At 36.3% G+C, this 25,317-nt stretch overlaps 4 protein-coding genes across 5 annotated transcripts; all 4 read left to right on the top strand.

Annotated features, from left to right (window-relative positions):
• The first annotated feature begins 1,977 nt into the window (after positions 1 to 1,977).
• Positions 1,978 to 7,521, top strand: LOC147542130 (uncharacterized). Its single transcript, XM_086633844.1, has 9 exons — positions 1,978 to 2,147; positions 2,929 to 3,132; positions 3,951 to 3,988; positions 4,796 to 4,864; positions 5,332 to 5,415; positions 6,162 to 6,196; positions 6,285 to 6,370; positions 7,085 to 7,150; positions 7,242 to 7,521. The coding sequence occupies exons 2-9, from the start codon at positions 3,066 to 3,068 to the stop codon at positions 7,274 to 7,276; spliced, it is 480 nt and encodes a 159-aa protein (XP_086489970.1). The 5' UTR covers positions 1,978 to 2,147; positions 2,929 to 3,065; the 3' UTR covers positions 7,277 to 7,521.
• A 1,496-nt stretch (positions 7,522 to 9,017) lies between these two features.
• Positions 9,018 to 9,560, top strand: LOC147542129 (pathogenesis-related genes transcriptional activator PTI5-like). Its single transcript, XM_086632660.1, has one exon. It carries the CDS (start codon positions 9,018 to 9,020, stop codon positions 9,558 to 9,560), a length of 543 nt encoding a protein of 180 aa, XP_086488786.1.
• Positions 9,561 to 13,181: 3,621 nt separating this feature from the next.
• LOC147542128 (basic leucine zipper 34-like) lies at positions 13,182 to 15,872 on the top strand. Of its 2 annotated transcripts, none has more exons than XM_086636159.1 (4): positions 13,182 to 14,196; positions 14,447 to 14,537; positions 14,636 to 14,762; positions 15,447 to 15,872. In XM_086636159.1, the coding sequence occupies exons 1-4, from the start codon at positions 13,658 to 13,660 to the stop codon at positions 15,593 to 15,595; spliced, it is 906 nt and encodes a 301-aa protein (XP_086492285.1). In that variant the 5' UTR covers positions 13,182 to 13,657; the 3' UTR covers positions 15,596 to 15,872. The 2 variants fall into 2 exon arrangements, 1 of the variants encoding a protein (XP_086492285.1); XR_015223638.1 differs by having other exon boundaries at positions 13,658 to 14,196; positions 14,636 to 15,238; positions 15,355 to 15,872.
• A 3,690-nt stretch (positions 15,873 to 19,562) lies between these two features.
• Positions 19,563 to 22,702, top strand: LOC147542127 (uncharacterized). Its single transcript, XM_086673457.1, has one exon. It carries the CDS (start codon positions 19,765 to 19,767, stop codon positions 22,477 to 22,479), a length of 2,715 nt encoding a protein of 904 aa, XP_086529583.1. The 5' UTR covers positions 19,563 to 19,764; the 3' UTR covers positions 22,480 to 22,702.
• Positions 22,703 to 25,317: the final 2,615 nt, after the last annotated feature.

The raw sequence follows: 25,317 nt of genomic DNA, 5'->3' as shown, positions 1-25,317 counted from the left end.
AGTATGTTGTTAGAACTAAATAAATGTTTTAAGAAGATTCGAAATTTAATCAAAATATATATAATCTTCATAATAATTTTCAAGACAAAATAATTTGTAGAGATAAAAATATTGTAAGACCATAGAGAGAGAATGAAATCTCGTTTTTTAGGACAAAAACTACTGATTTGATATGTTGGTCTTGACAACTATAAATTTTGGAAATAAATATTGAGAATGAATTTAGCAAATATTTACTTTGGAAATAAATATTGGCAATAAATATACACCATAAATTTGTTTCTTAAAATTTATGGAAAGAATAAACTTCTTAACTCAACCACAAGAAACCTTTGGTTTACTTTGGGTTAGAATATATTTACAAAAGGGCAATAATGGGAGAAAATAACTGAATTGATGCATGGAGCCCACCAAAAAATGAATTTTTGGACTTATTTTACATTTTTTATTTATTTTGGTTTTATATTATTTATTGATTTAGGAATGGATATATGACTAATTGCCCCCCCTATTTTTGGACCCTAGACTCAAAAATCCAAAAAAAAATAATTGGAGAGAGAAAAAAAATTTAATTTAATTTTTTTTTTATGTTTGAAGGTCGCCGGTCGGAAAATTGACCGGCCGGCGACCTTCGCCGGAGAAGATGATGAGATGTCGTGAAGATGAGGTGGTAGAGAGAGGTGATGATGAGATGGAGGAGAACTCGCAAAAATTAGAAGTCCCTTAACAATAAAAAGAAACATAAAAGTCAATCTTATTTGACTAGTTTTAAGAAAAGTCTTTATTCCCCAGAGAATTTTCTTTATTCCGCAAGCCGCGGCTTTATAAAATGACCCCCCACAACTCCAGGCCAATTCAGGTCGAGATAATGTGGCAGACTGAGTTTTAGAGAGAGAAAGAACAACAGTTATAAAATATTCGACCACAATACAGCAGTTACAAGTCTAGATATCCCAAGCGATAACCCGTCAACCAAATAAATTGTAAGCCACGATAGCCCAAACGATAACCCAACAATCAAATAAAATGTACGTCCGGATAACTCAAGCGGTAATCCGACAAATAAATAAATTGTAAGTCCAGATAGCCCAATCGATAACCCGACATCCAAAAAATTGTAAGTCCAAACAACCCAGGGGATAACCTGACAACTAAATAAATTATCAACCCTGATAGCTCAAGCAATAACTCAACAACCAAGTAAATTGTAAGTCCGGATAGTCTAAGCGATAACCCAACAACTAAATAAATTGTAAGCCCGGATGCCCCAAACGCGGTAACCGGACAAACAAATAAATTATAAGTCCGGATAGCTCAAGCGATAACCCAATAAATTATAAGTCCGGATAGCTCAAGCGATAACCCAATAACCAAATAAACCAAAATTCCTTCTAGCCAAAGATAAAACTGCTAAGACCGCAACCCGACATAAAACAGAAACAAGTAGAAATTCCTTTTCGAAGGAATCAAAGCCTTGCTCCGCAAGCACCACGAAACACATTAACACGGTAAGCCCTGAAAACAGACAGCGTAATAAGCCCTGTTTCGCATGCCCCCAAAATGAATAAGTAAACTTCCACAGCCAAATAAACCCTGGTATCTCAAGCCATGACTACGCACGTAAATGACAATTCAAGTCTTGTTCCGCATATACTATCATTGAAAAACTGCAGAGGCAACAATTCAAGATGAACAAACAAATCGACATCTTCTTTGTTTAGCAAGAACAGGGAAGGAACTTTTTCCCTATAGTTAGTATAATTCATATGTTAACGCACTAAGCTACCAAGGTTTTGTTTAAGTGTAAGTCGTACTTAAGGAACACAACTCGAGGAAAGTATTGTAATCATTTAAAAATGAAAGTTACGATCACGAGTGCAAGAGATAGGAATTTTATGCAGGGAAAACAATACAAAGCGAACGATGGATTTAAAAGAGATGATAAAAATCAAGAAGCCCCTGCATCTATCGTCGATTCAGGACGTCCTTTGGATTATGTACCAGGCTGGCCCCAAAGTCCCATTTCCATTTCATTTTGTGCTTCAAGCCCATCACCCCTTTGCCATAACTCCTTTGTAAAAGAACGCACAATTATATCCGAAGCCTTACGAGCTTATTGAAACTCAGGTACATCCTTCCTCATAGGGGTGGGAATCGGTCCGGACGAGCGGGAAACAGACACTAACTCAATCGGTCCGGACGGAATGGGCACAAGTCCTAAGTGTCCACTGGGGCATCCAGACAAAACAGGCTAACATTTCGGATTTTTCTCAAACAAAGTGCTCGTCCGTGACCGTTTAAATAGTCGGGCAAACTGGGTATCTTTCGGTCGGGCGCCAGTCACTAATGAACAAATAAAGAAATTTTTATTCGAAATTAACATTGCTTCGTAGCTAAATACAACTTTCTAAACTTGCACTTTACAATTCCAAAAAGTAAATGAATACAAAATTAAAAGCTAATCATTGAGATTTCTCATGGATTACGATCGGTGTATTGTAGATTTTAGGGTTACTGATGAGATATTGAGATTATGGAGGAGAGGGAGACTATAGAAGTAGAGAAGCGAAGACAATATTAAGAAACATGATTTCTAAAGTTACATATTTTTACCCTTGAAATCTAACGATTGTAGCTAACCCTACAGATCTAAAAGGTTAAAATCAATCATATTGGCGGGTGGATAGAACGGGTAGGATAAATGAACGGGTATGGAAGGGTTCGGTCGAGCGGACTATATAAGCGGACGGACACGGTCGGATCACTGGGTAAGAACGCATGTCCGCATCCGTCCGCTTAAGCTCTTTCGGTCGGGCGGTGTACGGATCGATTCGGGCATCGGACGGTCACAGACCCTTCGAACTCGGACGGTTGTTGTCAGATTCCGGATTTCCGGACCAAAACCCCACCCTTACTTCCTCACAATAGGAAAGCAACAAACGATCCATAGGGGACTCTCTATTCTAGGGTTTAGGGTTTCTGATTCGAGAGAAAGAGGTAGAAGGAACTTCTTCAAAGACCAATTTCATATTTTTGGAGTTGAATCTTTGGCTTAGGAAAACGAGATGGGAAGAGGGAAGTTCAAGGGCAAGCCTACGGGTCGGAGACACTTTTCCACTCCTGAAGAGATGCGTAAGCCTTATCTAGCAATCTATCTCCTCCTATCTTTTCAGATTTAATATCATTTCCTTTATTGAGTCACATCAGTCTAATTTCTTGTTACACCCAATGTTATTTTCGGCGTTCTTGTTTAAAGTTTTAGAAAATACCCCTGATTCTGTAAAAGACTGCTTTTAAGTTAGCTTGATCACCCAAAATTGCTTAGCTAGTTCATTTATTGAGGCCGGTTCGTTTCTGGTAGAAGTGAAAATCGATGATTTATTGAACTAGGGTACAAATAAGGTAGAGGACTAGAGTCAGGACTACATGGTCTTTCTACCTCATTGAATGACCTTAAGGGTCTTTATATGGCCCTTACGGTCCAAGATATCTTTGTGATGGTACTTTTTTTCGTTGCAAATTGTGATGGTAGTTGTAGAGCAAAGATTTTCGTGACAAAGTCGCTAACTTTGTCACGAGATAAATGCTAGTTGTGATGGTATAAGAGAGGTATGTAACACGTGATATGTCTAATTGCTCCACGTCATTGAAAAGAAAGACGCTTGTTAGGATAAAAAAAATGCTACACCTGAGGGAGTGCGTGAAAATAGTCCCACATGAACAAAGAAAAATGTCATGATCAAGTAAATAATATACAGGATATCTCCACTCATTACTGATTGGTTTTGACCTTGAGTTTACCGTCTACAAACTTCATAGGATCTTGATAAATGCATGTTAGTTGAAATTGCATATCAATAAATCACAGTTGAATTAAGCTTCTTCACGTTCTGCAATATTAGAATATGCTTGACTCACAAATCTCGTTTGATGCTTTGAGTTATTTGCAGTTGCCGGTACCTCTGCTCGTCCTCGCACCTTTAGACAAGTACGTTTATCGTGCATCTCTTGATAAATGAATATTAGTTCAAAAAAAGTAAATTAATATCAGTTTTATTTGTAGAAGATTATAGCCTTCAAGTTCAAAGTATGTATTCAGTTATTTCAGATACCTAATATTGTATGTATTGCTATGCTTTTAGTTCAGTTTTGGCATAGTAGAATTGCCATTTTCACCCACAATAGTTTATTTGTTGATGCTACTTTAATTGTTGAAAACATCAGTTTTTGGTTAATTTTTCAGTCTCGATCTCCCACTGTGTTGTGATCTTTATTTCTTGTGTTGAGAAGAAAATTCCTTTTCTTACTAGTAAGTTAGATTTTTTTTAGTTTGTCAGTCATTGGTTGAGCATATTTGGATAAAGTTGGTGATTTCGATAAAAAGGTTCTTTGGAATACGTTGATCCTTGAGTAGTATATTTCATGATTCAAGGCCCCGACTCTATTTTGAAGTGCCGAATGCCGATGTAAAATCTTGTTTCTGCATTTGATCTATTTTGAACTGGAGTTGTTCATGCTGGAGATGTATCTCCTAATGAGTGGCCCTACTATGGATTGATTGATTGTTTCAGTATTCATAGCAAAGTTCTGGCCCCTCTCTTGTTTTTGTTTCCTTAACTGATTGGTTAAAGTACTGCCTAGTCAAAGTTTTGAGATCCTTGGTGATAGTTTTACACAACAACAGCGGATTCTTAATTTTTAGCTTTACTAGCTAAAGTAAATTATCTTGCGTTTCCCTATCTCCTTGATTTTTCTCTGACTGACTATGATAAACTGATCTCGTTAACACTATCAGGAAGAAGCTGAAGAGGTCGAAGAAGAATATGAAACCGAATCTGGAGAGGAGTCTGAAGAAGAAACTGAGGTTGGTACTTGTATTTCCAAAACTTCTTAAGTTTCATCTCCCCTTTTGTCTTGTTTTCATATCTATTGGCAAGTAAACTTGTGCTTCAGACTTTTCTGAGATGCTGACTGGTAATTACTATAAACCACCTTGCCGCCATTATTACATCAAATATCTGAGCATAGCCTGGTGACAAACATTGTTGTTGAACTTGGTAACTAACAATGATTAATCCATAAAGTTTTGATAAGATTAGAAGGTTAAGAAAATGTCATTTTTATGGGAATGGTGTCCGTGATGAAGAGCTGCATCAGTAGGTGCCTGAGACATTAGGTTCAACAGGATTCTTAGATAATTCCACCCCTTGTTTGTGTAATAGCTAATGGCATTGATGAAACAATCTTGCCGACTATTGCCTTGATGAATTTACTGACTACATAAACATATAATAAGCGGTTTCTATTCATAATCGATATTTTTTGGTGCAGAAGCGGAAAGGAACACAGGGTGTAATTGAGATTCAGAATCCCAATTTGGTAAAACAGAAGAATCTGAAAGCTAGAGATGTTGATGTAAGTTGGAAATTTGTTTCTTTCATCATAAGCTAGAGATGTTGATTTAAGTTGGAATGTGTTTCTTTCATTATAAGCTAGAGATGTTGATGCAAGTTGGATAACATAATTTTTTCAACATGAAGCTATAATCACGAGTTGGAGTCACTCTAGGAAATAATTTGTGAATGAGATTACAAGAATCATAGTTTCACATGTTCTGAATTTCCAATTTGCAGCAGAGCTGGAAGAATATGTTAATCTTTTCTTCCTTGTATTAGAAACAGGAATATACTGGGTACAGCTAGTGCCTGATACGATATACTAGACACCAAGTCATATTTCATATCAATCTGACCAACTGAACCGGTGTCCGGTGGTATGTCAGCCATGTATCAGCCAAGTTGTTGTCTTATCTTTTCCCTTTATCCAATTATTAGTCTATAGTTTCTTAGTCAAGTTCAGTATCAAATATGACTTTGGGCCGAAACAGATATTGACTAATTACATCTTAAATAGCACTACTCTGAGTATTGTGAAAAACAAAATTAACTCCATTTATTTGAGGCAGATAGTTTGTTGATCTTTTTTTTTTTTTTTTTTTTTTTTAAAGATAATACTCTAGTAAGCGTTGACGTTGTATATATATATATATATATATTCTTTTGTTCTGAATCCAAACATAGACATCTCCTAGTGTGCATCTTGTTTTGTTCTTGGAGCCTGACCTCTTGTCTTGTATTGTTTATGCAATTCTCATTTTGCAGATCGAGAAAACAACTGAACTCTCAAGACGTGAAAGGTTTGTGAAGTTCTTACAAGTCCTCCTTTGATATCTCTAACTTCAAAGTTCAGTTCTTTTTATATGCTTTCTAGTTATTTATATGCAGAGAGGAGATAGAAAAACAGAAAGCCCACGAGCGTTATATGAAGCTCCAGGAACAGGGGAAAACGGAACAAGCAAAAAAAGATTTAGGTAAGATTATGGAGCGTAACTTAAAACCCCTAATCCTTCCTGTATTTCCATTTAATTAAATGATGCGTTGGTTGACCTGGTAAAGAATGTGTAATTGTATTTCCACTGGCAAATTGAACCATCATAATACTACCACCGCCTGTTATCGTAGTTACCGATCTCCCCTTAACAGTATGATCTCCCCTTTGGGCAATAACTTATGACTGCTACAAACATCTCATAAATTTCATGTATATATATACTCCCTCCGGACTTTGATCGGGTTACATACCCTGAGCACGACCTCACACAGGAGTAACTAGCACGCTTAGTACTGCCTGTTTCGTCATCAGAGATTCTTGATTGAAGACTTCACCCCTTCTTTTGTTTGCTTCTCATTGTCTAAATGTAACTTGTCTGAATTGTATCAGTTTGACTAAACTTAGTTAGAGACAAAGTTACTTCGAACAACGAGTCTTCATTCAGACTTATTTTATGTCTGATTCAAATGGACCTATAGGCCATTCAAATGAGTCAGACATCACGAGTCAGAGAAACACAAACATTTTGAATCAATGTAAGTTAACCATTTCAGATGGGCGTTGGGAGTAAGATATGTAGTAGTAAAGAGAAACAAATCTCACCTTCATCTCTTTTGTGCTGATTTCAGGAACCTCTTAATGGATCTTCACGTTAATTGTGTAATTATTTCTTATTTTTGTCATGCTCTTGCAGACCGCTTGGCCTTGATACGACAACAGAGGGCAGAGGCTGCTAAGAAGCGAGAAGAAGAAAAAGCTGGTATATATGACCTAAACTTATAATCTCTTTTCTATGTCTGCTACAAATTTTTACATCTTAGAAACTAAAAATATATACGAATTTTCTGTAGCCAAAGAACAAAAGAAGGTCGAAGCTCGCAAGTAAGAAAACCTCAGCTTTGGAACAAACAATTGATTTCCTCTCTTCTTGAAAAAACTACATATATTCATCTACCCGTTATTCTTAATGTTTAGTAGTTCACAGCATAAAACAGTTCTGTTTAGGTATGAATTAATGAAGGGAATACGAATTTTGATGTAAAATCAGTAAGTCGTATTACTGGATGTAATGGAAAATTATTTATAACAGATCACTTACTGTTATTATTATTTGAAAATTTAATGTTTTTATCTTGCTGTGTGGTAGTCGTTGTCTTGTTGAGTTAGAGCAGGAAGAGATGTTGAAAGGAAAATAGAGAAACTGCGTCCTCGTTGTTTCAGTTCATCAATCTTTTCTTGGCGCATCTCTAATGTGAGACTCAATAAAAACTCTAAAAATCTCTCTAATTTGAGCCTCTGGACAGAGCAGGGCTCAGGTTGTGAAGCTGTTTCAGATCCTTCTTCTCTCTTGCCTGCAGATGGAGAGTAGGGCTTAAGTTGCTAAGTTGACTTATGCAGACCTCTCTTTAGTGTTCCGAGACCAAAACAAGATTCTTACTTCAATGTCGAATTCACCTTTTTGCTTGCTTCTATGTCAGAGCCGACGTCCCATGTTAGGACTTAGGTGGCAAAATACAGTCTGATCCACCTAGCGAAAGACTACTTACGTGTAACTCCTCTAGTCAATTTGTTAACTTGTTGATTTGGTCGAACTTGACCAATATTCAGTTAAAGAACATAGACCACCTCAGAGCCACTTTGTGTTGTTTATCCTAGTTGGCATAGTCAAAAGTGTCGACTCCACGTATGAAGCACTCAAGCACATACTAATAGACATGTAATCACATAAGTCAAACCTAGGACTCAATTTTGACCGTCTCTCTTAAAGATGCATCCGGACGATTTCGGTCGCACGTTCAGGTAGTTCAAGTCAAGTTTGGGTATTTCTTTTTGTGAGGAGGACCTACCACCAGTCAACATAATCACCCTGCTGCTGACATAAAATGGATCTAATTATTTGCCCTAAAATTGAAAGGAAATTACAGAATTGCTTCCAACACAAATTACAATATTTTTAGTCATGGAATACTTTCGTTTAGAAGATGATATTGTTACTTCACTGGATTTAAGACTATTTTATCCACTGAATTGCAACAAACAACAATTTCGATGATACTTTTAAGAAAGAGTCGAAGAAGCATGCATGATCATTTTCACTTCTTACAGTGTTTACATTTGAATTGTTCATCGCGAATGTTGTCAAAGTTGTTGTAATTTTTTTTGTAAAAAAATAATGTTTTTTAAGCTAATAGAGACTGCTAGAATTTTATCTGGGAGCAAACCTCATTCACCATGTTGCTGATACAATTAGTATTGGTAATTTTCAATCAACTAGTTTTTGGTTTTACTAACTTATTAGCTTTATGAATCTAAAATGAATTTGAATCGTAGGGATGTTGGATGAAGATTTATTCCATAATAAGTTGGAATGTCGCGATAAAACCTATTTTCATCGAAATTAATTTTCATACAGTATAAAAATTTAGGGAAACAGAAGGACATATTGGTAATATGTAATCTAAGAGTCGCAAATATAGTATAACCAGTCAAACAAAATCTCCCTCCAATAAAAACCGAAAAACTATAAAAACAAAAAAAAACACAAGGGAAAACCTTCAACCAAAACCTCTCTTTCTCTCACCTTCTCCTTTCCCCCAAATCTCATAAACATTGAAAACAAAGGAATGATGGGAGAGAAGCTACAACCCATTTTTCCTTCTTCACAAGGTTCATCATCAAATTCAGAATTAACTATAGAAACTGATTTTCCTCTCAATGAAAATGATTCACAAGATATGGTTCTATTCGAAGTCCTAAACGAAGCTATGGTCATAAACACAAACACGAACACTAACAAAAACATCAGAAGAAATACTCAAACCCGAAAAACGATAGAACCAACTCCACAAATTAGTAAGAAGCATTATAGAGGAGTTAGACGTCGTCCGTGGGGGAAATTTGCAGCCGAAATTCGAGATTCAGCAAGACAGGGAGCAAGAGTTTGGTTAGGAACTTTTGACACGGCTGAAGAAGCTGCATTAGCTTATGATAAAGCAGCATTTAGAATGAGAGGTTCTAAAGCATTACTCAATTTCCCTGCTGAATTTATTATTGAAAAAGATTATCGAACCAACTCCCATTTGGGGAATTTGGGTAAAGATGTATCAGTTGCAGTTGCTGGAAGTTCCTCTCTGGTGCCCAAAAATGATGATCCGTCTGAATTCAAGTAAGAAAAAGGGTTTTTTCTTGTTAACTTTTAAGTGTTTGAGTAATTGTGATTGTTGAAGATTAATATGAAATTACAGAGTTTAATCGTGACATAAATGCGAATGAGTAGTTCTGTTTTTTTTGTTATTGATTATCTTCTTAATGGAAACTCATATCATAACTCGGTTCCACTTTTTCCTTTCGTACCGCTACTCGTGTAATGTAGTGATACCTAAACAATGACAATAACTATGGAAAAAAGGTTGTTTTGGTTTATGCATATGAAAGTTGGGTAGTTCATCTATAATGGATGTTGTTTAGGTCATATACAATACAATTGATCAATGTTTTAAAATGTGACAATGTAAGTGGGATGGACATATATGTCTTCCCAATTGGTCAAACAAAACAAATTTATCTTTAGAAAAAGGTCGATGTTTGGGGAAACAAGAATAGTTTCCGGAGAAAAAAAAGTGAAAAACTCAAATAACATTTGCCAAACACACCTTTTAAATCACCGGCCACTTCATTATCTTCTCACCTTCTCTATCTCTCTCTCTCTCTCTCTCTAAATTTTGGCGAAGGGAATGGTCCCTTTGTCGGATTCAGTCTAGTTCTACTAGACGAAGCTTCGTTTCGTGGCACCAGAACAACCTCATCTGATTTTCCAGACGACCCTTCGTCTGGAAAAACACCTTCACTGTAACATGGAAGAGAGTAGAAAGAGAGGGAAAGAGAGAAGATAAAAAATAGAGAGGAACGAAGAGAGAGGAAGAGATATGATAGTCAGAGTTAGTCTTGGAGGTGCCGTCAGAGTTAATGATCGCCAGAGTTGGTTGTGGTGGGAACAGAAGATGGAGAAAGAAGAAAATGAGAAGACATTAAAAGTGAGTAGTGTTTGGAGTAAACAATATTTTTTTTTTGTTTCCACCTAAAACTTTGTACCCCGGAAAATTTTCTTATTTCCCCAAAACACCGACCTAAAAAAAAATTTGATCATATTTTTACGAGTCTTTCTGTGGAGTCAAGCATATTTAAGAATTGCAAACGTTTTGGGAAAAGAAAAATATTTTTCGGATGCAAAGACTTTGCCAAAAATTGATTAAGTTTAGTTGACTTATTTTCTAATGGTTTTGGAGAAATACTTTTGATTGATCTCTTTTTGCCTTTTCTTGTGTTCCTCCAACTCAACCACTATTTTTTTCTCTACTCCGGTTATGGTCGCTTACAGGCAACCATTGTCGACAACCTTTAATTTTTTCGAATCTTTTTCTTCCACCCACCACTTTCCACCATTGTTTTTTTATCTCCATCTCCCTTTCTCTCTCACGTCTCTCTTTTCCTCTCTCTTTTTCTCCCTTCTGTTCTCTCTCTAATTTTTTTGGCGAAGCGATCCTCCCTTTCGCCTAATTAGATAGAGAGAGAGAGAAAAAGAGAAGACTAGAGAGAGAAGAGGAAAGAGGGAGCAGAGAGAAAAAAGATAAATAGAGGTTGTAGTTTAATTTATTAGAAGGTGAGAAGAAGAAAAAAAATAAGAGAGAAATGGTGGTGGTCGGAGTTGGAAGTGGTGGCCATAGTTGGTGGTTAGAGATAATGAAGAAGAAAATAAGGATGACTTGTTTCCTTTAGAATTTTGCATTCTGGAAAATTAGTTGAAATTGACATTTCTTTTTTAAAATTTTCTACTCCGAAAAATATTCTTATTTTTCCAAAGTGTTTATTTTCAAAAATCGATCAGCGTCATCATTTCAAATTTTTTTTTTTGACAATTTTGAAAATAAGTGTTATTGGTTCAGAAACCTACTTAACAATCCTACGTCAAAACACTAACATAATTTTTTTTTGTCCAATCATTGTATTGCGCCCTTCAAAACATGCTTCACTGTTTAGAGTAAGAAGAATAAAAACACATAAAGTAAGTTTACAGAGAGAGGAGAAAGTGAGGGCTATGGAAGCTACCAAGAAACATAGTGATATTCTGGGCATGTGAGTCTAAAAAGAGAGAAGGACAGGTTTGAAGACAAAGCAAAGAAAGGTGGGGGTAACTGGGTAAGGGACGTGCAAATTGTTCACATGGGGATGGGGAGGATACAGCACTATCAAACTCCTTCCTTTTCACAGCTCATCCCTCTCTCATGATCTCATCTCACAATACCCACTGTCTCACTATTTCCTCATCTTTACAAGGAGACATTCTTCCATGTATTCCCACTAACACTTAATCACACCTATTGGTACCATTATCCCCCTTCCTCGCCACCATCACTTTTCCTTTGAACAAATGATTGATAAATATAAATTGAGTATATGACGCCCCAAATTCTAGTAATTATCGATGTTGTTTCCGCTTTATGCACTCCAGATCTAAGTATGTACGGAATTTGTTGACGAATGCTTCACGAGTCCACTCAAAACGACCTCGACATTGTGAAGAAACGCAATTCGCCCTACCCATTAGAGTAGGCAGCGACACGTGAACCCCTCACATGTACGATTTTGTCTTCACTTAGTCACCGCCTACCGTGGTGTGAAATTTTGTTCCACACCGAAAGAACTCTACACTTACTAAGTCTGGGTGCTCACTTATAGTCCGAGTTCCAGACACTCTCACAAACGATGTGAAACTATCACAAAATTAATTGATTCAGAGTCTCATTCAAGGGAGTGACGATAAAATTGTGCATTTGTGATATTAAATACCATAAGACAATCAATCAGTGATACATTATATTAGGGGTGGGAATCGATCCGGACGCGCGAAAAACGGACACAAACTCAACCGGTCCGGGCGGAACGGACACAAATCCTAAGTGTTCACTCGGACATCCGGACAAAACGGACGGACATTTCATGTTTCTCTCAAAAAAGTGCCCGTCTGTGACCATTTTTATAGTCGGGCAAACCGGGTATCGGTTGGTCGGACACCGGTCACTAGTGAACAAATAAAGAAATTTTTATTCGAAATTAAAACTCTTTAGTAGCTAAATACAATTTTCTAAACTCCCACTTTACAATTCCAAAAAGTAAATGATACAAAATTAAAGGTAATCATTGAGATTTCTTATGGATTACTATCAGTTCGATTCTTCTTCTCATGGATTACGATCGGTGTATTGTGGATTCTTGGGTTACTGATGAGATATTGAGATTTTGGAGGAGAGAGAGAGAGAGACTAGAGAAGTAGAGAGGCGAAGACAAGATTAAGAAAAGTGATTTCTAGGGTTTTATATTTTTACTCTTGAAATCTAACGGTTGTAACTAACTCTACAAATCTAAAGACTTAAAATCAATCATATAGGCGGACGGGTATAACGGTGGATAAATGGACGGATATGGACGGATTCGGTCGGACGAACTAAATAAGTGGTTAGGCAGACTATATAAGCTGTCTGGCGGACTATATAAGCAGGCAGACTCAATCGGATCACCGGGTAAAGATCTATGTCCGTGTCCATCCGCTTAAATTCTTGAGGTCGGGCGGATGCGGACTGATTCAGACATCGAATGGACAGACCCTTTGGTCTCAGACGGTCGTGAGCGGGTTTCGAGTTTTGGAGCCAAAATCCCACCCCTATGTTATATCCAATGGGATAGGGTAGTGTGTATATCATATTGAATGTATAGTGTAGTTTCTCTCTCTAATTGAAAAGAGAATCACAAAAGAGGGTGAGAGAGAGAGGGGCAATCAACAACATTGGCACGTGGTGTCTGAATCCTCTAGTTATTAAACTACTTCAGCTTTCGAGTAAAACCGTTGTGACACAACCTCCTTACCCAGCTGTCTCTAGCTGTCCTAAAATCTCCCATGTGAACCCCTTTCCCTCTCCCAAATTTAGAAAGAGAAAGTTAGAGAGATAAATGCTTACATCATCAAAACTACAAACAAGTTTCCAAGTTATTTGAAGTGGAATGAAGAATTGGTGATGAAGTTTGTTGTGTTAGTTTATTCTTCTTTCTATTTTATCATTTTTCAGACTATAACAAGAAGCTAGTTTTTCTTGGTTTGTTTTTCTAGTTTATCAAATTCTTCATTTCCTCTCTCTCTCTGTCTCTCTGTCTGTCTCTAATTTCTAATCTCTATACTTTCATTTCTCTCATATAGAGAGAGATAGGGAGAGAAATGGCACAATTACCACCAAAAGCTCCAAATATGAATCAAAATTGGCCAAATTTTCATCAACAGAGAATGCCATCAATGGGTAATTTGATATCAACAAATACTAATCAACAACCTTCATGGGTAGATGAATTTCTTGATTTTTCATCAATAAAAAGGGGTACCCATAGAAGATCAGCAAGTGATTCAATTGCATTTCTTGAAGCACCATTAATTCTTGAAGAATCATCTACAACTACTACTACAAATACTAAACCAGGGAATTTTGAATTTGATAAATTAGATGATGAACAACTTATGTCAATGTTTTCTGATGATATTTCATCAAATACTTTACCACAAAATTTATCAAATTCAAATCCTTCTACACCATCCGATCATAATAGCATTAATGATGACAAACCTACGCCCTCCGATCAACAACAACAACTTAAGAATGAACCAGGGGAGGAAGAAAGTTCATGCAATTTAGAAGACCCACAAACTCCTTCACCTTCTAATGTCAATGTTGACACAATTATTGATCCGAAGAGGGTTAAGAGGTACAAATTCTACTTCCAATCATCTCTATCTTTTATGAACATTAATTCAATTACTCACAAATATAATCTAAGAAATTATTAATATCAATAGACCTTACTAGTTGGAGTGGTAAGAGATTTTTAGTCTTCCAGGTCAAGGATTCGAGGCGCTGACAATTCAAAAAATAAAAACCATAAAAATTTACGTGTATTTACAATTTTTATTGTGTAATTAGCATGCAAATTGGTTTTTTTTTTCCTAAATTATTAGAATTTTGGCGAATCGACAATCCGCTCAAAGATCAAGAGTAAGGAAATTACAGTACATATCAGAGCTAGAAAGGAGTGTAACCTCATTGCAGGTATGAAATTAACTAAATCTACTTCCAATCTCATTAAATAAACATTTGGTTTGTGTTTAAAGTGCTAATATATTTTTTTTTATTGCGTATGCTATCAGACTGAAGTATCAGTTTTATCTCCTCGAGTTGCATATCTAGACCACCAACGATTAGTGCTAAATGTCGATAATAGTGCTTTAAAGCAAAGAATTGCGGCCCTCGCTCAAGATAAGATTTTCAAAGATGGTATGTTTCTTGATTATATTAACTCCTTAATTGTGTTAATGAAAATAAAATGTATATTGTGCTTGAATTATGAAGTTATTTGAGAATTATATGTCTATAACCATACCCTTGTTGGGTATGTATATGTTCCTGCTAAACCTAGAGGACCTTGTATAACATTCACAATTTTCTTTCTAATAATTCAACCACGAAACGAAGATATTTTAATAGAAATATGACAGAAATCAGAACATACCATACCCCAAACCTGAATATGAATCTATCGTCTATCTAGGGTGAAAACATTCATTAAGAGAGAAAGATAGTTGACTCAAAACTGGAGATCGTCGATTTTCGTGTAAGTCTGTACTAGCCATTGAATTTTAGTATGTTCTAGAATTGCTCGTCTTATGGTATCAGAATTATGAACTAGGATTTAACATATAGGTCTCTGCAGTATCTTAGATATATGTATTATCCTTGTCTTCTTTCTTTTTGTTCTAGACCTTAACCTTTAATTTGAACATTGGGTTTAAGTTGGTTTTGTAATTAGTATATGGAGTTGCATGTTTTTTTGTTTGGTTCGATGCAGTAGTTCAAGAAACTTACGTAGTAATTGGACGACAAAAACTTATAATTTTATTTGAAGGGTAAGAAATTTCTAATTGAGGTGAAGTTCAAGAATTGTTATTTGGATAAATGCAGCTCATCAAGAAGCATTGAAGAAGGAGATAGAGAGATTAAGGCAAGTTTATGAACACCAAAATCTAAAGAAGATGAACAACAACAACAATAACACTACTCCAACTGATAACCTAAATTGTACGGAGGAGGACGACCGACCACTTAACTGAATATGGGAGCAGGGAAATAATTGGTGTTTGGGAAATCAAGGTGTAATTCTAACGTGCGCACTCATGTGATATGTTTCTCTACCCAAACCTTTTATGACGGTAAGCTGACACGTGGATTCATGATTTTAGAGTTTATTTGGGTCCTGTTAGTGGGATTATGGTTATTTTATTTTTTTTTGTATTTTCTTTTTCTTGGTTAAGATGAACTTATTGTCTCACTTTCAATTGTTATTATTTTCCACAAGACAAAAAAGAAAAGGAGAAAACTTTGTACAAAGGAAACATCAATTCTTTGTTGATTTTAGAAGCCCTCAATGGGATAAATTTTTAGGCATAATGATTTTTTATCTACTTGAAATTGGTGTTTGAACATTATATTTCTTTTTACGGTAGAAAATAATTTTTTTAAAGAAATGTTACATTCAATTTGACTATTGCCGTAGGAAGATGACTTTCTTAGGAGACTTCAAAACAAAGTTTAATTTTTTAATTGTTTAATTTACTTTCTTCTCTCTAACGACGATCAAAATTTTTCTTGTTGTGGACAAAATGAGGTGAGTGAGAGGAGAAAGAGATGGTATCACGGTAGTTAGTGGTTGTGACTGTTAGGGTGGAGAAAAAGATGAAGATGTGGATTGTAGGAGTGCCGACTTTTTGAGCCTATCCATAGTCCAATCCAAAGGGTTCGATTATTCTAAATTTCAATCCTAACCAATCCGTTCATGGTTTATGCAATAAGCGAACCAAAGATCAAATTTTTTCCAAGAACAAACATTCGAATTTTCAACTTTAAAACTAGCTACATTTATACTTAGAACGTGTTAAAAAATAGTAATATCTCACAAACCCTTAAATCTACATGTACTTGATTAATTCGACATAGTTTATCAACATTCGAGGATGAGAAAAAAAAATGATAAACAATTGAATCATATATTCTCACATATATAATATATAGAAAGTAATAATAAATGGTTTGGTTTGGTTTATTCGGTTATCCGTCAAACAAATTCATAGACCGAACCAAACCACTCGCTTTTCATATTTTAGTATCCAAACCAATCCCGGTAGCCATTGGATCGGTGTCGAAACCGCCCAATATGTTTGGATCGGATTGGTTTGGTCGGTTCGGATACTAAATGTACACCCCTAATAGATTGTGGATGAAGACAATGATGTATTTATAAAAAGAACATCTCTTTATATCTCACATCCCCACAATATATAAAACATTACACACTTCTTATTGAGGATGGAAGTGGTTTTTCCAGATATCTCTTAAAAATTTGATCTTGTAAACTCTCAAGTTAGTCAAGTGTTGCAAGTTAAAGAAATGGTACTTTAATGAGTGTGAAAAATCGTTCCCCTTTTAAAGGCAAACTTAACATGCTTATATAGATTGGAGAGTGATGACAAAGCACCGACTGAGATGACACGATGTGGAAGCCACCATCTTGAGAGAGCCACGTCTTATGGTTATTAGACGATAATATCTAGTTGATATATGAAAAGTAGATCTTTCGCACTGTCTGGCTTTCCGTGTAATTGTCATTTTCTCGGGCAAAACGAAGCTCGAGATGTTGAGTTGACTTCTGCAGGTCTCCCCTACCTCATCTATCCGATAAAGCAGGGCTCATGATCAGATCTTACTCGAATCCACCACAGCGCTTGCCTCGAGGAGAGCAAAGTTCAAGGTGCCGAGTTGAGTTCCGCAAACTTCCCTACTTTGTTTTCAAGACTCATGTAGGGTTCAGGAAAAAAGTTGACTCAGAACAACTTCTTCTCTTACCTCCGGGACAATGTTGGACTAAAGGTGCCTAAGAGACTCATGTCGACCTCCCAACAATCACTTTGATTAAAGTTCATCTTAGGTGGTAAAGCTCTGCCGAATCCACCCTTGATGGCTCAAAAATACACAGATGACTGTTTTCTACTTTTCCGTCCATTAACTGTTAATTTTTTTTACGACTTTCGAAAAATACTCTACTTTTAATTCTTTCACATCAACTCTCCCTCTCTCTCTCGAAAACTCCCTCTTTCTCTTTCAGAAGCTGTCTTTCTCATTCTTTTTCTTTCTCGTCCTACATTTATTTCTCTTTCTCTCTCCTAATTAACTAAGATTCTGCAGATGATTCTCCAATGAATGGATAAAGATGGTGACACAAAGATTTATCTCTATAGAATTGACATGAAACACAAGTGGGGATTAGATCTTCAGAAAGGGGGTGATTTTGAAGTTCTAGAGAGAAAATTTAGGAAGAAAAAGAAAAAGAAAAAGAAAAAGAAAAAGATGACGAAGAGATAAAGTTTTGAGAGGAAAAAAAGAGTTGATGTCAAAGAATTAAAAAGAGGGAACTTCTAGAAAATATAAAAAAGTTAACAGTCAATCGATAGAAAAGTAGAAAAATGTCATCTGGGTATTTTCGATAAACTACGGAACTTGACAGGAAGTTAGTCATAAACTAAGGTGCATTTAAGAAATAACCCAATTTTTTAATGAGGTATGTAAATGTTTCCAAATACGTTGTTTCATGTTTGAATGGTCATGTACAAAGGTCAACGTCTCTCGTTGGAAAACCTGAGTACTTGTCAATTTTCCCAAAGTAACCCGCTTGTAAGAGCATCTCCAATGGGACACTCTAACAAAAACTCTAAAATCTAGTTGTCAAGTGTCAAATAAAGATTCTATTTTTTAAGTGTCAATATAGAGACATTCTAATTTTTTTTTGGTTTCCAATGGAGATCTCTAAAATCTCTTTTCTTTATACACATGTTACCCTTAAATTGAATAGGGATAAAGTAGTTGAAAAGAAAAAGTTTATGTTAGTTTAAATTTTAAAGTGGTACTTAGAGAGTCTCAAATAAACACTTTAGTTTTAGAGCTTCTCTCTCTACACACTCTATAATAAATGTGTCCACGTTATAATAGAGTGCCTAACAAAGTGTCTCATTAGAGATGATTTTTTAATAAAAATTCTAAAAAGTCATACGTTAACACTCTAGAAATTGAGTGTCCCATTGATGTTCTAATAGATAGGGTCATAGAGGTGCTCAGAAGGTCGGGTCGGCCCGGGTTGGGCCCAGGACCGGCCCGTACGGAAAACGGGCCAGGTCAACCCGGATTCTCTCCCGGACTAGGCCTCTATTTTGGGCCCGATGGGCTAGGCCCGGTCCGGGAAAACTCGGGTTGAGCCCGACAACTTGTTTTTTTTCTTGTTCCTTTTTCTATTTTTCCTTCTTTCTTTAAATATTTATATTCCTCCTAATAATTTATATCCTATTTAGAAAATATAACAAACTTAAGTTGGATAAGAAATTTTTGGTAAGCTTTAAAAAATGTTATCTAAAAATAAATTTAGGTAAGTTGTTGAGTTAGAAAGAAATATTTATATTTATGTTAAGGATTCATATCCTTATGTAAGTTTAAAAAATCTTTTCCTTTTAAGTTAGAGAATATAAAAAAATATAGGTAAGTTTCATTGAACCATTTTTGTGTAAGTTCCAGAAAATCTTTTCTTTTCGAGCAAGAGAAGAAATTTTTAATAAATACTATAAATTTTTAAAGTAAGTTCCATTTTGTTTTAATTTACTTTTGGTATTAGGTAAGTTCAATTTTTTTTAGGTAAATAGTCATTACTTTAATATTACGTGATAAGTTTTTTTTTTTTTTAAGTAAGTTCTATTACAAATAGTTTTATATTTGTAATATTTCTTTTTAATTTACTTTTAAAATTAGTTAAGTTTTAATTGAATTTCATACTATTAAAAATAGAAAAAAAAAAAAACAGATTAGCCTGGTCAAACTCGGGTTTGGTCCGGCCCAGATAGGCCTGGGTCAAGTCACGGTTCCGGGCTAGGGCATAGGTTTAGGCAACCCGAGACCGGACCGACCCGACCCGGGGCTATTCCAGCTCGGGTTATGGGCCCGGCCCGCAACCCGGCTTTTTGAACACCACTAGATAGGGAGGGTACCTTTAGAAGGGGCAACTATTCAACTTTTAGAGAGAGAGAGAGAGAGAGAGAAATTTGTCTAAACAAAGTGCGGTTTCTCTTTACAGACTCACCTTCCTCCCTCTTAATTTCTTTAAAGAGGAAGAAAAATACTGAGCTGGAAATATTGACTCTTTTACTATTACACCGCGATCGTTCATTTCTCTCTCTCTCTCTTTATGCCCAAGAAGAAGTCCAGAAAATCGTCTCGTCTTCCACGTTCACTTCCAGTGGATATGGACAAAGAAGACATTATAACCCTCTCTGAAAACCCTAATACTATCCAAGATCCAAAACTTCATAATCAAAACCCTCAGATCATTGATGATGAAGACGATCTGCACATACAAAATCCCAAAATCGTCGAGGAAGAACAAGTCGTCAACAAACAAGTTGACGATGATGTTGGTTTGCAGATTCAAAACCCTATTTTCATCAAAGAAGATGACTTTAACAACAAGGAAGACCAGTCGGACGTTCAAAACCCTAAAATCATTAATGAAAACGAAGTCAACAATAACAACACCGAAGAAGGCGACGATGATTTGCAGATTTCTGAAGATTTGAGTTTACCGATCCAAAACCCTAATCCGAAAGTTATTGAAGTTGATTCCACTCCTACTAAAGAGAATACTGGTAATTCGATTCATGGAGAAGAATTGCTGAATCTAAGTGATAAGATGATATTAGATGAAGAAAAGGAGAAACCTCAACAATCTGAAACCCTAGATGGAGATCTAGGTCATGCTGATCGCAGTGATGATGAAGAAGAGAAGGAAAAGAAACAAGTGGACGAACAATCAGACGGTATATCTCTCTCTCCTCTTGCTACTTCATCTCCTCATGATGTACCAATGCTGGATGTTGTTTCTGTAAATCCTGTTTCCTCGATAGTTGATGTTCAAGAAACAGAAGAAATTGCAATCCCAATTTCTCCTAGTGAGCACAATAGCCCTAAAAGGGACCTTGTACTTGAAAACCCTGCTCCAGCAGGCCCTAAAAAAGCTCCAACTAGAAAGAAAATCTTAAACAAAAAACAGAAAGCTGCACTTGAGAAGAAGCTTCAGTCTATTAGAAAGAATTTACAACCAATTCCTTTTGTTCCATCCAAAACCCTAAATTTCTCTAAGCACGAAAAACTCTTCAAATCCTTAGGGTTATGGGACTTTGCTCACATGGAATTCGATAAAGAAATTCGATTTGATTTACTTGCTTCGCTTATTGTTAACTATAACTCTGGACAACGCTCTAGCTGTGTTAATGATTTACGGATCAGGGTTAACCGAGCTGATCTTGCTCGAGCCCTCAAACTCCCCCCTGCAAGGAAAGAAAAGGTTAATCAACCAGAAGCTTTGGAGATGGATCGAGAAATGTTATGTGAAGAATCGATTTCGTTTCTGGACGGGTTCATGTCAAATTGGATTCTTCTTCACGAGGATATGTGGATGATGCCAGATGAAGTGTTAACATGGACTCGATATATCAAGGAGGGGCAACCGCATAGGGTTGATTGGCCTGGAGTGATCTGGTTTATGGTAGAGAAGGAATTGATGCAGGGAACTCTGTTAGGTTCTTGCTATTATGCTTCACATTTGCAGCAGTTAATAAAGTCGCAGCGGCCTGAGCTACTTATAGAGGAACGCCCAATTGAGGTTTCTCTAGAGGATGAAGATGAAGAAGACAATGTGGATATGAGAACAAAGAGTATGGAAGATATTCAGGGGGAACAGATGGAGCATCAGCATATTGAGTTGACGTTAGGGCATGACATGAACGAAAACGATCAGCAATCCAGGGAAGATGTCCATGAAGATGACATGGACTTAGAGGAATGTAAAGGAACTGATGGTCCTTCACATTGGCTGTTCAATGGGAAGAATAGTTTTAATGAACATCACCTACAACGCTGTAATTTGAATAATGTTAACAGTTTGGATGAGGATGAGTGTCAAGTTAAAGAAGAGGAACACGAGGAAGAAATATATGACTTTTCTTCAAAGGGTGCTACTTTGGAGAGGATAAGTTCTACCGACCTTTTCCAAGCAATAGGGAATTCTAATATTCCTTATAGCCCATCGATGCAGGTTCTTGATAACTCTAACGGGGATCACCTTGAGACCAGATCCAATAACAATATGAATGTAGCGGGCACATCATCTATGTTTGGAAATGCTTGCAAGAGGGAGCTAAGCCCCGATGAAGATATTCGGCATCATTCTTTTAGCGATCAGAATAAGAGGATGCGGAGCAATGACTCTTGGGACAAAGGATCAGACTTTGATGTTTGCATGGAACAAATGGGTAGCTGGATGACTAAAGCTAAAATGGTTCATGCGGAGAAAGAGCATGCCATAATGAATGCCCAAATGCACCAGGAAATGTTAGTGGCTGAACTGCAACAGCGGGAAAGTTTTATTGCCAATTTGCAGAAAACCAGATATGAGGAATCAGAAAAAAGAAATATGGAGATTTATAAGCGTGATCGTGAAATCCAACTTTTGAGCAATCTAGTAGAAGATTACAGGAAGGCTTTGAAGGAAACAAGACGAAGTTTCAGCGAGTACAGAGAACGTTATCCACATCATGAAGAACCACTCTACAAGGATGTTCCGGGTAGTGGTGGTCTTGTTCTAAGTAACGCGGAATATGAAAGGTATCGCTTGGAGCGTGAAGAAGAAGAGAATATGCAGCGTTGCGTAATTGAAGAAATGGTCAAGGAGGTCGAACTTAAGTGGGTTAACAAGTTTAAAGCAAATAGGGAGAAGGTCGATTTACTAGATGAAAAACTAGTTGGGTTTAACAAGGAAATTTCAATTCTTAAAGAATCATGTGGAAAGCGTAAGATGCCAGAAATTGAAGCATGCATTCCGGAGGAGGAGGTTAGCAGGTGCTGAACTTACGCCTTCCCTTAAAATGATCGTTTCTGGAAATTATATCTGTGATTGTTGTGTATGTTTGTCGAAACCAAACTTCCTTTTCATTTTCTGACGTGTAACTAGGTAAAACTTGGTTTTCTTGTCATGATTTCCATCTATCAAAATTAGTTCTCTTGCATGTAATGGAAGTATTTAGGCAGGGACCTAGGTTCCTGTATTGAACTTCATTTTGTTTGTTTGGAAGTATCCATCTCGGATCAATCTGACCCTTTTGTCGGTTTGAACACGATTCAGGCTTCTCTTAGCAATACCTTTTAGCTTGAAGCAAGAAAATGTTTCTGCTAAATCTTCTGCAAAACGAAAATTCTGTAGTTCTAAATTGTAATTATAAATGTATAACGTCCCTTTCTGCTGATATAACCACATAAATAGAGCACTGTTTGTGGCTCTTATCTAGTAACCAGGTCTTACTTGAGAAGGATTCTGCTGTTTCCTTGTGAGCTTTTACTACTGTAACACACAAGTACTTGGCTCTTGAAAAAGTTTTGGAGTACACCATTGTAGCGGCCAATGTCAATGTTTGGCGAGAACCTAGACTGGGCACAAATTTGCATATGATCTCTTGATTAGACCGACTCTTGACACATTTATATGTTAATTCAAATATGATAAGCTTTGCTGTTGATTTTGGAATTCAACAGTTCATTAGTGCTGATAAGAGTTCATATGAATAGTAACTGTGTGGAATTAGTTGCTAAGATTTCACCAAATCTTGTATGTCTATCATTGGTACTTTGGTAGGGAAGTCTTTGAAGTGCATTTTTAAACTATGCCCGGGTGCATATTGTAAATGAAATAGCTCAGACATCATATGAAATAGCTCAGACATTTTATATGAAATATCATATGTTGTTATCATCTCTATAACATGTGTTGCCATGATTGTTGTGAAGTCAGACTCGGTTGCAACTTCCTCAAGATACTTGAAACATATGTTATCTATATAATAAGGGTGGAGGGTATCTTTTTCTAGATTATACCCTCCTCTTCAATGACTTAGATTACACCTTCCAAACTTATATTCAAAGGTTTAGATTATACCTACTAGCTCATCTTCACTGGCTAAGATTACACCTCCTAAACTTATCTCCAAGAGGTGAGATTAGAGAACTCTCTGTGCCCATCAGGCACGGGTTACACCCACGTATATATATTATAGGAACCACGTTTCCTAGTGTTATTTTGAAATTCTTGAATATGAATTTGCACATTTTTTGATAAGCAATGAATGTGAAGTTTTGGTAGGAGTAGTTGGACATCAAATATGTAGTCAAGCGCAGTTCCTCTGTCGGTTCCATGTTAATTTTTCCTGTTGGGTGATTTTTGATGGTCGCGGCTTTGGGGAATAAAGAAAATTCTCCGGGGAATAAATTCTCGAGGGAATCCAGATTTTTTTGAAAGTTCTCCGGGGAATAAAATTTTATGGGTATACAAAATACATTTTTACAAAAGTTCTCTTCCATCTCATCTATTCTCTCTGCCACTTCATCTTCTCGCCACCTCATCATCTTCTCCGACGAAGGTCGCCGGCCGGCCAATTTTCCGGCAGGCGACCTTCAAACATAAAAAAAAAAATTAAATTAAAATTTTTTCTCTCTCCTCTCTCTCAAATTTTTTTTTTTTTTTTGTCCTTCCTCTCTCTCTCTAGAACAGATCTAGAGAGAGAGAGAGAGAGTAAATCTTCACGAACAGACCTAGATCTGTTCGTGAAAATCTACTCTCTCTCTAGATCTGTTCTAAAGAGAGAGAGGAAGAAAAAAAAAATTTTTGAGTGAGAGGAGAGAGAAAAAATTTTTAATTTATTTTTTTTTTTTATGTTTGAAGGTCGCCGGCCGGCGACCTTCACCGGAGAAGATGATGAGATGGCGTGGAGATGAGGTGGTAGAGAGAGGTGATGAGATGGAGGAGAACTCCCAAAAATTAGAAGTCCCTTAGCAATAAAAAAAAAACATAAAAGTCAAATTTATTTGACTAGTTTTAAGAAAAGTCTTTATTCCCCGGAGAATTTTCTTTATTCCCCAAAGCCGCGGCCTTTTTGATTGACTATTTCTTTCATCTCTTGTTTCAAAAAGCCTATCTCAGTCGAGGGCGTAACTGGCGAGTTCCGAATCTGCTGAGATTGTGGGTGAAAGATGTTTTCACAAGAAAAGAGTGTTATTTCTGTTTTTGACAGATTAAATACTTTTCCCAAACCAGATGAAATAGTTGCATGCTAGAGTAGAGTACTGCATTAATTTTGAGACACTTTAATTTGAATTTAAACAAGCTGCGGGCCTTCCTTCCGCGGATGGCGATTAATTGGCCAATGTTCTGAAAGGGCGATTTGCCCTTTTGTCCAACAAAATCACAGTCAATGCCAATATCTTGAAATAATGTTCTCGAGCTCTGGCGCTGTCTTCTTCTGAACTTCAACTCATTTAGATTGAACAAACAAAAAGTTCAAAATTTTGAATCTGATAAATTAAAATATTATACTCCGTATTACTTTTTTTTTTGTTGAGATACTCCCTATTACTTAACATATCTTAATTCTGAATCTAGCTCCATCTATAATTTAATATATATTCATAATATTCTATACCATAAAAATATAGTTGTGTTGATAATTTTTCTTTTGTTAACTATTACAATTTTTTCCCCATTTGGTATAAAGCCTTTTTGGGTTGAAATCCAGGATCCCAAGTTGGCTTACACCTTAAAAATATGGCAGCTCCTAGAAGAAGCTTCTGAAAAAAAAAAAGTAAAGAATCTCAAACAATATGACTTTCAATCTTTCATTGAACTGTCAAACTCCTA

This window comes from Eschscholzia californica, unplaced genomic scaffold, assembly GCF_041429995.1.
Source record: "Eschscholzia californica isolate CP2 unplaced genomic scaffold, dmEscCali1.0.p SCAF_4, whole genome shotgun sequence".
Taxonomy (NCBI): Eukaryota; Viridiplantae; Streptophyta; class Magnoliopsida; order Ranunculales; family Papaveraceae; genus Eschscholzia; species Eschscholzia californica.
The sequence above is the reverse complement of the archived record's forward strand: the minus strand, read 5'-3'. Positions and strand labels throughout refer to the sequence as shown.